We start from the raw sequence: 13,924 nt of genomic DNA on the forward strand, positions 1-13,924 counted from the left end.
TTCGTTTTCTTCCAGCAATATTTACGACAGTCGTGGCTGCTTGGCGGCAAGAGAAGGTTACAAAAACCTGCGGGTTTCCAGGGAGACAGATAGAGGGGAACGGTCCGTGGAGGAAGATGTGAGACACTAGACCTTCTCAGGTAGTTCCTTAAAATAATAACACCATATTTTACAACGTATCCTCTGTTTACACATCATATTGATTTAGACGGGATTACAGTAGGCGACACCGCGCAGGAGCGTGCGTCTTTTTTTAAAGCCAGCTACACAACCATGCCAGTCATTAGCCTAATGTGCTACAGACAAACAGTTCAAATCAAGTTTAATAATTAACTCGTTTCAGCCAGTCGAGATAGGTAACTTTGCAAACCCAGTCATACTGAATCAGTCTTTAACCAAACCGATCCTGTCGTCAGCTAGCTTGTAGCTACCGTAAGGTGTAATAGATAGATTATTTTGTGTGGCTCCGTTTTGTCGAACTTTGTGCCATTAGCTTCAGAAAGGCAGCACTAGTTACCAAGTTAGTAAATCTCTTCCTCCGTTAAACGACCAAAATTGTTGGTTTTATACTCGATGCGAACGCACTTTACGCGCCACAACCTGTGCTAATATAAAAGGAGTCAGAGGGAACTGTAAAGTTAGACGATATCAAGGATATCTGTTTCGTTTCCTCTGAACAGGAAAGCATGAGAGAGAAAAGAGATGAGACCATGGTGAAGGACGTCTGGCTAGTATGATGGAAGGACTGGGAAGGGAGAGATCCACAGGCAGCTCAAAACCCTCTCCATGGCTCAGCCAGCCCAAAACAGAGACATCAAACCTGCTATGGAAGCTGAAAGACTGCTTTTCCTCGAATGAAACAACTTCCCCTCATCAGACAGGCACAGAAGTAGGTGTTTATGCACGCAGATATGTGGAGCCACACTGGCTAATCGAATTATACCACTGTGTTGTTATGTTGCTTTTTGAAAGCAGAGTTTTCACATCTTACTAACCTGTGGGCCTAATAAGAACTGATGTTATTTGTTTGGATTTGTGCATGCTGCACAATTTACCTCAGAGGAGCCTGAATGGTTCCCATTTAATGTCTCTACATTTGAGTTTAACTGCGAGTCTCTTGAATCATATGTTTAAAGAAAATCAACCAGAGCTCCGTGAATGCCATGGTCAGCTGAAAGAATTTTAACAGCTTTTCTTTTTGTTGTTGTTGAAATGTACATTTGCTGTCTGGTAATCCCTCACAGTTTTGGGAGGAGTTTGATAAAGAAACAAGTGTTGATCACTCGTGAAGTGATGGATGCGTATTTAATGTTCTTTGAACCACAGTGGAGTGGTTTACAGTTTTTATTTATTTTGTTATTTTTGTTTTATTTAGATCACCTCCATGGACAACAGAAAGGCTGTGCTGGAACTGAAAGATGTCCCCCCTCCTCCTCCACACCATGCTTCTTCCCAGTTATCCCAACCCTTCCCTGTGGCCCCTCTGCCTCTGCCTGCTCCTTGCTTGCCGCCTCCTCCCCAGCTTTTACAAGACTCCCTCCAACAGCAGTCCCCAGCCCAGCAGCAAGAGGGGGCTAGTCCCAAAGTAAGCTTTTGCACGCAGTGTGATTATTGCAACAAAGGTGGCTACGGATTGTTAAACAGCAGAAGTGTTGTTGATGGCAGTGCTGCTGGTGTCGTGTCTGTTTACATGAGCCAGGGGTCTCGAGGAGCACCCATCACGAGCAGCACTGATAGTCGGACTGGGCCGTGCTCCGTAGCCTCCTCTGTTCACCAGTATAGGCACAATGTGACCTCTAGCAGTGGAAGTGACCTTTTTGGTTCATCACTCGATCTGTCTTACAAACTCCAACTGCCCTCATCTGTTGCTACCTCTCAGCCTCTCTCATCACACCCCTACCTCCCGTGCTGCTCTGGGCTTCTCCACACCTACCCAGCTCTACCTCCTCCACACTGTCAAGCGGGCCTGTTTCCCTCCTCAGCACCCTTGGCCTCTTCTCTCCCCCCTGTCGCCTCACTTCCTGCCTCAGCGTACGGCTCCTGCTTGTCTTCCTCTGGGTTTTACACCTGCAACCCATCAGATTCAAGATCCCAGAGGAGCCTGCTCAGTTGTCACCCTCCAACCTCCTCCATTACCACTACAACCACCTCTGCACACTTCTGCTCCAATCCTCTGCACCTTAATGTTGAACGCACAGTCTGTGTGAAAGGGGGACACTACTGCCGGGAGTGTTTGTTAAAGGTTGGTGGTGTTCTCTTCATTCACTGTGCCTGTGTTTATTTTTATGGTGTGACGCTGTCGGTAATGCTACAAGGTATATTTATGTTGTTAGAAAATTAATTTATTTCTGTAATTGGACGAATAATTTGCTTCTATCTTAAAATTTCTGGTGGCCTGTTGTTTGGCAATGTATCTGCTTCCAGCCTGTGAATGGTGTGACTTCAGAGTCCGGCAAGGCGTGGCCCAACGTTCCTCTTCCTCAGACTGCTCCTCTGCCAATCCCCATCTGCAATGGCTGTGGCACCTCCTCTGACGGGATGGTGCTCGTAACGTCAACCAGCTTAAGCAAGACTGGTCAGAAATATGGTCAGTGGAGCCTAAAATTCAGCACGTGAAGCTTGATGGCAACAGCAGTGAAATGTTAAACATTTTTTCGCTAGGTTCCCCTGACAGTGGTGGCCCTGAGAACATTCCTCCGGTCGGTGTCTTTTGGGACATTGAGAACTGCAGCGTGCCCAGCGGACGCTCCGCTGGAGCTGTGGTCCAGCGCATTCGCAGCCGCTTCTTCCAGGGTCACCGTGAAGCAGAGTTCATTTGCGTTTGCGACATCAGCAAGGAGAGTAAAGCAGTCATCCAAGAGCTCAACAACTGCCAGGTATCGGCAGTAGTAATAGTGACTGTCATAAAGTGCTATACATTTGTGATTACTGTTTGAGTGCACTGTATGCTGGTCTTTTATTATGTTGCTGTTTATCTTCTTCTCTGCACAGGTTACTGTTGCACATATCAATGCCACAGCCAAGAACGCTGCAGACGACAAGCTTCGCCAGTGCTTACGCCGTTTTGCTGAGACTCACACAGCTCCTGCAACAGTTGTGCTAGTATCCTGTGAGTTCTCCTCGGATGCGCTGTAGTGTGGTGCAGCCGCCACATGTAACCAGTAAATGTATCGCTCTCATCTTTTCGTCGTCGACAGCGGATGTGAATTTCGCGAGCGAGCTGAGCGACCTGCGCCATCGCCACGGTTTCCAAGTGATCCTCGTCCACGGCAGCCATGCGTCCTCGGCGCTGCTGCAGCATGCCCACACCCACGTGGCCTTCCATGAAATCACAGCGGACCTGCCGCCGCGCATGCTTCTCAAACCTCAGGTAAGCCTCTTCAGAGCTCCAGCTAAGATGCAGAAATCCTCTGAGATGAGGGGAGCCTGTGTAACCCAGAAGACTGTCGTTTCACCCTGGACCCTTCAGGTGTTTGAGGCAGCTGGATTATGAATTTGACCAGCCTCACTCTGATTTATTTTGGAAACATGTTGCCTATCTATACCTCTGTCATTCTCCAACCTGTTTTTTCAGTTGAAGCCAATACTACTGCTTCAGTATTTCAAAGTGTAAATCATACAAATCAGACAGGAGCGGTGTGTCTTCCTCCCCTCCCTCAGCCCAGTTTCAACCTGCTCTATGTGCACAACCTCCCTGTCAACTGTGACAAGAGCCTGAGGAATGCCATGAAGCTCAGGCTCCGCCGCCTGTCAGACAACTGCGGCGGCAAGGTGCTGGGCATGTCCCAGGGCACCGCGGTCCTCCGCTTCGGCAGCCCCGAGGCAGCTGCCCGTGCCCGCAAGCGAATGGAAAACGAAGATGTGTTTGGCCATCGAATCAGCCTCTCCTTCTCCCCGTGGCCCCGAGACGATGCAAGTCCTGAGCCAGAGCACCAGTCTCGGCTGTATCACTTGCTTCTGCCTCAGGCTCTGCCCCAGAACTATCAGAGCCAGGATTCAGTGTTGGCCCCTCCCCAGTCCATACCCTCCTTCTCCTTCCTGCCCCTGGAGAAGCCGCGGTCACCCAGAAGGCCACGGCGAGCACCCCGCTTTTGCCACACTCCCGAGAGGCCCTACAGCCCCAGGAGGGGGTGCAGTGGTCCTCCCGGTGGCGCTCCAGCCAAGCCCCATCAGGTCAGCAGACTCATAAGTGCCTGCTTCCCCTCATCCTGCATTGCCATCTGTCCTTGTCTGGGCCGCTCTGTCGATCACAGTAGCTTCTCCTCCCCTGTGTGACCTTTGAAAATGCTGCTTTGACTAACAGCCTGCTTGCCTTCATCTGTCTTTGTGCTAGCATGTAGCATGTATGACTTGTTGCTAGTGCTTCATTTGTCTGCTTCCATCCTGCTCATTCATTGGATGTTCATCATATTAATGCATGATTTGGCATGTAGATTATGTGCATTCCTTTGTGCACTCTGCTTTACTCTTCATATCATTGCTTCTGCAAGTTGCCTTTGTTTGGGTTTCTGTCCACGCTGTATCGTAGTGGAATGCTGACTTCCACTGTGATAAACCTGACCCTGAAAAAGAGACACGTAGAAGGATGAGCTGTGAATAGATAAACCTTCATTTTAGGTAGACAGAAATAATCACATTTTCAGGTAAAGCATGCTTTATTTAGGACTAAAAGGAAAAATATACCAAAAGATAGAATTGAGTCGTGTGCTGCTATGGTGGACACCTGTTGATTAGAAAACTTGGCTCTGTTATAGCTGATCTTCATCTGCTGCATGCAGCACAATCATTGTAAAGAATATCTTTTATTTCTATACTTGGTTCTGGCCTCTCAACCATCATGCCTAAAATGAAGTGATTTTGATTGAGCTTCATCAGTTCATACCCTTGTATGACGTTTTCCATTGTGTGCTTGAATGTCTTTACTAATCCAGCAAGATGTGTCGCCGTCCTCCCTTCTCTATATTAACGCCTGCACAGCAACACGTCCATGGTGTCCAGTCAGAATCTCCAGCTTTAACATCCTTTGCTTGATCCAGGAGCAGAGCGGTCTGGAGGTCAAACCCAGACTGGGTTTCCAGCACACAGAAAAAGGACGCGCTGCTTCCTCATCGCCACAGAGACGCGACGGGACGGCCGTGTCGGAGCAGCTTCCCAAGCCTGGCCTCATCGGAGAGTCCATGTACAGGAAAAGGTACACAGGAGGGGGGATTTAAAAGCTCCTGATTAGATGTTTTCCTCATGTTGGTGTATTGTTACCCGCAAGTAGAAGCAGTATTGTGACGGTTCATTTTCCAAATCAAACGTTTTTCTGCAAGGCTGAGCAAGACATTTACTCTTCCTGCCTGTTGTCCCTCTGCCTTTTTTTCCCCTCTTCTTGTCTTTTCTGTGGAGAAGGGCCGGTTCCAATTCTCGAAGTATGACAGATTCCACTGGGGAACAGGGTGAAAGCTCAGGAGAGTTCCAGATCAGCACGCCCTCCGCCTTCAGCAAGCTGAACCTGCACAGGAGCTTCAGCCCTAACGTCCTGTCTCAGGGCTCCTGGTCGTCCAGGTGCTCAAGCCGCAGGGAAACATTCAGCACCTTGTAATGTCTTAATGTTGGGTAGCTGAATTTTTTTTTCTCATCTTTTTATCACCAACAACAGGAGTGCTTCCCCCTGCCTGTCCAGCCGCTCCTCGCCTTTGCTTGCTCCGCCCCGCAGCCCCTGTCCCGAAGGTCCTCCTGAGCTTTTTTCAAAGGGAGCAGACGTCCAGGTGGCCAATCTGGACTACAGAATGTCCCGCAAGGATCTGCAGCAGACGCTGCACGACACCTTCTCTCGATACGGACAAGTGAGGCTCAGTCCGTCTGCCACTGTTCTGCTCATGCATTGTTCATGAGTTTCCATCCACTTTCTTCCTCAGGTGAAATCAGTGGAGCTCAGCCCTCACACCGACTACCAGCTGAAGGCCACAATCCAGCTGTTCTCCCTGCAGCAGGCCATCAGCGCCGTCAGCGGCTTGCACCGTTATAAGATTGGAGGCAAACGCATCCAGGTGTCGCTGATCACTGGCGGCAGCAGCAAGTCTCTGGCGTTATTGAGGTATAGTTCGGATTTGATTTACATTACACACTCAATTGATGTTTTGTTCATAAGGAGAGATTTCAATATGGGTTTTGTGATTTTTACAGCACAGAGATCATCTGCATTCTGCAGGATGCACCTGCCAATTGCCTTCCTCTGTTCAAGTTTAATGAGATCTATGAGAAGAAGTCAGTAACTATGGCTTTACTCACATACATTTTGTTCTTTAGATGAAGCACATAGATATACTTGCGCTTGTTTTCATTTCCAGATACTCCCGCAAGCTTGCAGTTGGTGATCTGTACAGGCTCCCGGAGCTGGTCGCAGTGCGGGAACAGGGAGGCTCCAGGCTCGTGTGCCTTCTGTCAAACAGCCAGATCCGTCAGAGTCCGCTGGGATCCTCCCAGTCCCAGGACGGCTCTTCCTCAACCAGCGGGAGCCCGGTGGTTTTCGAGGAGCTGGAGTACCATGAGCCTGTCTGCAGACAACACTACGCACAGCAGGACTTCAGGTTGTGATAATTCATCGTCCCACATGCTATGGTATAATGTCGTTTAGTGTTGTCAGATATTCCTTGTTTTCCACGACTTATTTCCTGCATTTTTGTTTTTGTAGTGAGGCTGACTTTGACCCCGACTCCTATAAAATCCCGTTTGTTGCGATGTCTTTGAGCGCCTTGTCTTCTGAGGTCCACGCTCTGCTGGAGTCTCACGAGGGAACCCTTCCCCTGCTCAGGTGAGTCCTCTTCAGCATTTTCACATCAAACAATAGTGAAAAGTTCCTAACTTAGTGTATTGTTGTAGTTTTCCAGACTGTTATGCGGCTCAGTTCAGCCCCCTGCAGCTGGGCTGTGAGACACTAGAGGGCGGCGTTTCTCTGGAGCATCTCATCACATGTGTGCCAAGCGTCACCATCGTCACGGCTCAGAACGGCTTCAAGGTCATCAAGTGGATCCACAACAAGCCGCCTCTGTCCAACCCTGGTAAGACGGAGTCACAGCACAGAGCTTTGCAAAGCCACCAGAGTGCGTCGTGGTTCGTAAAGGTTTGTTGTCTGATTTTCACACAGAACCGTGGATTCAGCGCTGCAAGAGTCCGGTCGGAAACCCACAGCTCATCCAGTTCAGCAGAGAGATCATCGACCTGTTGAAGAATCAGCCATCCTCCGTCATGCCGATCAGCAAGTTCATCCCCTCCTATCACCACCACTTCGCCAAACAGTGCCGGGTGTCAGACTACGGCTTCTCCAAGCTCCTGGAGCTCCTGGAGGCTGTGCCACACGTCCTGCAGGTAGCGACACCATGCCGGTTCACGATGCTAGATGTGCTGAGCTTTAATTTTTCTCACTATGGGTTTTCTGTTCGGCACCCGTAGATCTTGGGGATGGGCACAAAGCGTCTGCTGACTCTAACCCACCGAGCACAAGTGAAGCGCTTCACCCAAGACCTGCTGAAGCTGCTCAAGTTTCAGGCCAGCAAACAGGTGGCAATCAAAGACTTCCTGCAGGCGTACCACTGGTGAGAACACTCCTCCGGGAGCTAATCACACATCCAGCAGAGATTTGATGACGGGTGTCATGTGTGGGTTTGAGTTTCTGTACTTTGTGTTTCAGGTGCTTCTCCAGAGACTGGAGAGTGACGGACTACGGCATATGTGACTTGAAAGACCTCCTCTCGGAGATCCCTGAGACCACCATCACCATCACCGACCAGTCGACAGACACCGTCATCTCTGTTCCTAAGAGAGGTCGGTTCAAAAACATTTAAAAAAACAACCATTCCATCTTCCAGTTAGATAATCTTTCCTGCAGAAACTATATTCATCCTCCCATCACCAGCCCTTCAGAAGATTATATTGATTGGATTACTGGTGTTTTGAGGCATTTTTGCTTCCTGATGTTGTATTTAAGTATTGCTTTAAATGGGCTCCAAACATTTACATTTCCAGACATTTTCAGTTCAGTTTTCACTGACTGAAGAATTTCAGCTGAAGTTCTCAATACATCAGCATTCAGATAGTTTGGTTTGTATTTCTTCCCCTCCAGACCGCACAGTGGAGGAAATAGAGCGCACCAAGCAGTTTGGAAAGGAGGTGGTGGACCTGCTGCGTCACCAGCCTCACTGCCGAATGCTCTTCAGTAAGTTCATACCCACCTACCACCACCACTTCGGCCGGCAGTGCAAACTCAGCTACTACGGCTTCACCAAGCTGATGGAGCTCTTCGAGGCCATCCCCGACATCCTGATGGTGAGACTCAAACACCGTGCACGCGGTAACCACGTTTTTACTGTCATTTAACATTTTCTTTTTTTTTTTTTTAACCGTGATATTTGAGGTCCGTCTGTCATTTAGATTAGATCAGTTTCCAGAAGGCTTTTTCTCGTACACTCCCTCTGGTGAGTCAGTTTGAAAATATCAATTATCAAAATGGAAATGGAACAAACAAATAGATAAGACAAAAGCATAACCTTTCCTTTAATGAAAGACAGCCGATACGTTTACCCTTCTTTCTGAAATTCATTTTTGTTGCACTTGTTGTGGAAATTCTACTAATAAATGCACCAACGATGAGTTCCTTATTGATTCCTTTTGTTCCAGTTGCAACAGGAGAGAAGTCCCGACTGCTCAGTCAGTGTGAGTTCTGAAGTTCTGAGACACAGACCGATATCTGTACCCTGTCCTGCCGTCCTGAACCCCTGCGGCCAGGGGCAGACATGTTAATGTCATTAACATGTCTTAGAGGCTGCCTTCAGTCAGGAAGGGACACATATTTAACATATGAAGTGACAAAGGAACAGAAACTCCAACAATCCAACCCACTTCAACCCCTGTGGCTGCCGATGCATCTGAGATCAATAGCATACAGACCGTAGATACCTTTTGGAGATTACGCTCGGTCAGGGGGAGACGCATCTGTTTAGCATGTAACAGGACAAACAGGAACAAACCCCCCCCCCCCCCCCCCCCCCCCCTTCTCTGCTACAGTTGTGTGAGGATCCCAGGGGGCCGTCTGCTGGGGAAGTCTACGTCAAGTTGATAACCATCACATGCATCAAATACACAAAAATTTCCATCACACACTAAAATGAGATTTAATCTGCTTCAGCTGTTTCTAGACTGAACCAGTCACACAGCAGGGTTGGGATGGCAGCAGTCACACTGTTTTAAAAAGAAACAAGTTTAGTTCATGGAACGGAAGCTACTCTTCGCCAAAGCTCCTTGTGTTTGATGAATTAGACTCATTTTGCCTTTTCCTGCTGATTCTCGGAGAATTTCTGCTCGCTCGTGCCTCCTAATCAGCTGTGCTGCTGTGTGCGCCTCTGCTCCAGGTGCTGGAGTGCGGCGAGGAGAAAATGCTGACTCTGACAGAGGTGGAGCGGATCAAGGCCCTGGCGGCTCAGCTGGTCAAGCTGCTTCGGGCTCAGAAGAGCTCCAGCCTCCCCGTCAACAAGCTGCTCACCGAATACGGGAAGACCTTCGGCTACGGTCTGCGGCTGCAGGACTACGACGCAAACTCCCTCAACGCCCTGCTGACCAAGCTCTGCCACGTCGTCAAGGTAACCGTGGCCTCCAGGCGGGGTTCTGTTGACCAGCACTGAAGCCCAGCGGTTCTGTCGGCAGGAACACTCTCTCTCTCTCTTCTTTCTGAAGGTGGTGGATGGCTCGGAGGGCCGGGAGGTGCAGCTGATCAACAGGAAGTCTCTCCGCCTGCTGACCTCCCAGCTGCTGGTTCTCCTCATGTCTCAGGAGGCGGAGCACGTCAGCAGGGGCGTGGAGGTGAACGAGCTGAGCGAGCGTTACTTCGCTGCCCACGGCGTGAAGCTCAACCCATGTGAATATGGGTTCCTCTCCCTCAGCGAGTTGCTCAAGAGCCTGCCGTATCTGGTGGAGGTGAGCGAGAGCGTTAGCTGCCTTTACATCAACAGAGCGCCGTTCCTGACTCCCTCCACGTCCTTCCTTCACAGCTGTATCACGAAGCCGGCGGTGACGTTGAGAGCGGCGACGCTGAAAACGCTCCCGTCAGTCTCGTGGAGGACTGGGTGAGGCTGACCGCGCTGTACCAGTTCGCCCGTAACGTTCGAGCGCTGCTCCACACCTACCACTACAACCAGATCTTCCTGACCGAGTTCCCGGGGGCGTACAGCAAATTCACAGGCTGCGGCGTCGAACCGCGCCTCTACGGATACACCAGCACGGACGAGCTGCTCGGCGCCATTCCACAGGTGGGGGAACGGTTCCTGCGTGACGTTTTGATGAGTCCTCGTCTTTCATTGCCTTCCGTCCTGTCATCAGGTGGTCTGGATCAAAGGGCACGGCTACAAGAGGATTATCGTTCTGAAAAACGATATGAAAGGTAACGCTGTCCGTCACGTTCCCTCACTTATTCATTTACCTGAAATCAGCCTTTTGATTGGAGCCTTAAAATCTTCTCTCTGTACTAAAAGTGATTATAGATTATGTAATGATTTCATGTGATGTTGGACGGCGTAGAAAGAGAAATCCATTCTGATGTATTTCAGCAAAGTCGAGCGGCTCGCTGTCGAACAGCCCTCAGCCTGGAGAGAACACCGAGAGCCCCAGAGACAGTCCCATCAGCAACGCCACACCCGGAGCCCACAGTCCAGGCGCCGACGCGGCGGCAGAGTCGGAGCTGCTGTGTCTCTCCTCTCCGGTCGATCTGCTGTGCGGTCCCGTTCCGTCCTGCCTGCCGTCGCCTCAGCTCCACCCGGACCCCGTTTCCCCCCAGCAGGCAGACCTCATTCACTTCGAGGAGAAGTCAACAGGTTGCCTGAGACGCCATTTAAACGTTTCAATTGTGAACTTGATGTTTGAGTCGTGAATCTCTGGAGGCAGATGTTACTGTCCCTCCACTGAGCGTGTGCAGAACTGTTATGGTGCGTTCACACCGGACGCGTTGCAAGCGTCAGGGGCGTTGCTTTTACATTCAAAGTCTTTGGTGGACGAGCTTCAATGGACCTAATGCGCGTGAGGCGCTTTTTGAGCGTTGCCAACGAGCGTCACGCGTTGCAGGCGTCAACCCCTGAAGTTGGGAAAATCGAACTTTGGAAGTGTCAACGCGGCGCGTCATCCAGTCACAGACGAGCACTCTGAGCGCTGATGCGGGCCAGAAGGTCATCAAACTGATCAAACTGGGCTCGGGAGAGGCGGAAGTACCGTTGAAAGCGAACCTCATCCTCATGCAGCTCCTGAAGCAAATGGTGAAATTTGGCAAATTGCGAACGCCGCTGCGGGATGGGATGAACCCAAAAAACGTCGCACAGGCGCCTGACGCCGCCGTTTTCTGGCTTTCTTTATTAAATAAAGCCGAGCCAGTGTCCCGATGGGATCCGCTATTGTCAACATGAAGACAGGACACAGAAGCTCCTCCCACTCCCGCGCGTCGCGAGCGTCGTGCGTAGATGAACACGTGTCGAATTCCACACTTGACATGCGTCAACTTTGAGGCGTCAGTGACGCCCGTGACGCTTGCAACGCGTCCGGTGTGAACGCACCGTGACACATTTGACATGTGATCTGAGCCCAGTGTCTGTGTGTGATTTTTAGGAAGCGATTGCACCGAGGTGGCAGCTGCAGACGACACACCTGAGCTCCCCGGCGGCTGCGACCCTCCACCACCACCACCACCACCACCACCGCCTCCCGACAGGAAGAGCCCCTTCCCCACCGACAGCCCCAGCAGAAGAGCCCCGCGCAGCAAAATCAGACTCGCCGCCAACTTCTCCTTCACAGCAGGCCTCTGAACCGCCCACACACACACACATCCACACACAGTGTAACTCTGAGTGGCAGAGTTGACCAGCTCCACTAAGCACACCACCAGTAATCACCCCGGATGAGCATGACGTCCCCTCTTCCTCCTCCTCCTCCTCCTCACGGTCGCCGTCACATTCTCCCTTTTCAGTTTTAGTTCACAACATTTTGAAGATGTTTTCTAAGCTGTGATTAACTTGTTGCAGATTTTCTGCAACTCTTTGATTTGCCAAATGTATCCACTGTAGCCGGCATCTTCTTCTTCTCCACCAAGGCCAGTGAATTAGTCTCTCCTTCAGTTCGGAGCCCCGTCGTGGAGGAAGTTTTTAGTCCACCCTGAAAGAGGCGGAGTTAGTCGTCACTGTATCCACAGTATCAAAGAGTGGGAGAAATGATCCAGAGGAGTGACTAGATTTGATCCGATCAGTCTAAAATGTAGTTAAAGTATTTAGTTCTTGAACCACACAGTGAAACCTTCAGAATTATTTTCTTCCTGTATCACTAAAGGGAAAAGAAAAGACATGCATTGAGTTTTAAACTACCTGTGGGGACATGAACTCGCCATGAAACGCCCTCCAGCCCCCATTCTTTCAGATTCCTTGTTGTAGTTTGTCTCTGTTGTCCGGTGAGTTTTTCTGTTGTTTTTCTCCCGTGCAGAGCGCTGAGTCCTCTGTGGGATTGGTCTGGAGTGGCCGGTCAGCGTGACGGAACTCGTATTTTTGGCGTGTTAGGGCCCGTCCCTCCGGGGCCGCTGACGGAGGCCCGGCGGGGGGGAATGGCGGCACCCGGGCGGCTGAAATGTACTTTAGTTTGTGTTCCTCCAGCAGCCGGCGCGTTTGTGTTGTTTCAGCGGTTCCGTCTGCGTTGGGGTTTACACTGGAACAGGTGTGCGATGTGCATGAGGTGCATAACGGAGCTTATGCACGGTGTAACCCAGAGACTCGCGGGCGGCGGCGAGACCTTCTTTATTTCCAGCCTGGTGTTTCGATCTGTGTCGGCGTCGCCCTGGCAGCGGCCGCGGTCCGAGCTCAAGGTTGTGGAGTTAACCTTGCTGCTCGGCGGCGCCGCCGGAGTCCTCACTGTGGAGGGGAGCTGCAGACGCTCCCCAGTTTGATTTTTAGCGACGCAGTTGCACGGTCGTGGTCGTTTTCCGAGGCGGGAGGTGGCGAGGGAAGGGTTCTGGGACGCCTCCTGAACAGTCTGCGATGTAAACGCAGCGGGCCCCTCTGCGGCTCCTGGAATCTGCCGGGCTTTTACAATGGCTTGTATCTGCCGCGGCGCCGGAAGAGATCTCCCATCCTGCCTCCTGGACGCTCAGAGTAGTTTTAACTTGGTGTTATGTGTCGGTTGATAAACGCTCCTTTGTCTTAAATGTTTCCACGGCTGCTGAGTCGCCATCAAATAATGTGTGCTGCCTGGGTTTCTGCACGGTCCGGGTGCCGCTGGAGAGGAAGCTGTTCAGTCTGTGTGTGTGTGTGTGTGTATGCGTGTGTGTGCGTTTAGAGAATGGGTAGCGGCCCATTGAATGACTTCCTGTTGGGTCAGAGTGAGCTGGATCATTAGACGAGGGCCACCCGTCATCTGACGTACCTCTGCCTCTCCTCCCTCCTGCAGCGCCGCCTGTCCAGAAGCCGCTCGATTTAAAATAAATATCAGTTCATGTTAAATTAATAAAGGTACGGGAGATGTTTCGATTTGAATTTGGAAGACTGAACCAATAATGTTTTTGTATGAATTTGAGCGAACTCCAAAACCTCCCCAGATACGACAGTGGCGACTAACTCCGCCTCCCCCGGGTTCCGTTTGGTTCCGTCATTAATGATCTGTCAAAATATGCACGTCTGCATAGTTTTGATTCATGAAATGTGTTCAGCACGAGGCCTGCCTGTGAGTTTTCAGCAGGCCGCCCGGCCGCTCGCCGTGTCCTTCAAGCCCTTGCCTTGTGATTAGTTTGCCTCTCCTCCACTTCCAGCCGCTCGGTTTCTCCGCCTTCCTGCACCAGAAGTCACTGGAACTGTCAAACTTTGTTGAAGGGACCAAAAAAAAAAAAAAAAAAAAAGATTTCTGTTTAATAAATTTCACAAGCATC

At 50.6% G+C, this 13,924-nt stretch overlaps 1 protein-coding gene across 3 annotated transcripts; it reads left to right on the forward strand.

Moving 5' to 3' along the window:
* Window positions 1–39: 39 nt before the first annotated feature.
* marf1 (meiosis regulator and mRNA stability factor 1) lies at window positions 40–13,916 on the forward strand. Of its 3 annotated transcripts, XM_030093266.1 has the most exons (27): window positions 40–140; window positions 681–889; window positions 1,376–2,242; window positions 2,425–2,587; window positions 2,662–2,876; window positions 2,992–3,109; window positions 3,198–3,370; window positions 3,661–4,173; window positions 5,037–5,191; window positions 5,395–5,550; window positions 5,645–5,831; window positions 5,904–6,082; window positions 6,172–6,252; window positions 6,336–6,575; window positions 6,680–6,799; window positions 6,868–7,046; window positions 7,133–7,353; window positions 7,438–7,580; window positions 7,676–7,809; window positions 8,108–8,310; window positions 8,662–8,697; window positions 9,393–9,620; window positions 9,715–9,954; window positions 10,029–10,286; window positions 10,357–10,417; window positions 10,584–10,847; window positions 11,629–13,916. In XM_030093266.1, exons 2-27 carry the CDS (start codon window positions 734–736, stop codon window positions 11,823–11,825), a joined length of 5,487 nt encoding a protein of 1,828 aa, XP_029949126.1. In that variant the 5' UTR covers window positions 40–140; window positions 681–733; the 3' UTR covers window positions 11,826–13,916. The 3 variants fall into 3 exon arrangements, 2 of the variants coding, with proteins under 2 accessions (XP_029949126.1, XP_029949127.1); XM_030093267.1 differs by lacking the exon at window positions 8,662–8,697; XR_003931628.1 differs by lacking the exons at window positions 10,357–10,417; window positions 10,584–10,847; window positions 11,629–13,916 and adding an exon at window positions 8,399–8,459 and having other exon boundaries at window positions 10,029–10,170.
* Window positions 13,917–13,924: the final 8 nt, after the last annotated feature.

The sequence above is a fragment of the Salarias fasciatus genome, chromosome 6, assembly GCF_902148845.1.
Source record: "Salarias fasciatus chromosome 6, fSalaFa1.1, whole genome shotgun sequence".
NCBI lineage: Eukaryota > Metazoa > Chordata > Actinopteri > Blenniiformes > Blenniidae > Salarias > Salarias fasciatus.

Coding starts and splice junctions, on each gene's coding strand:
- marf1 (XM_030093266.1), top strand. CDS start 734: ATGATGGAAGGACTGGGAAGGGAGAGATCCACAGGCAGCTCAAAACCC. Junction 2,588..2,661: donor CAAGACTGGTCAGAAATATG/GTCAGTGGAGCC, acceptor TTTTTTCGCTAG/GTTCCCCTGACAGTGGTGGC. Junction 6,800..6,867: donor GGAACCCTTCCCCTGCTCAG/GTGAGTCCTCTT, acceptor GTATTGTTGTAG/TTTTCCAGACTGTTATGCGG.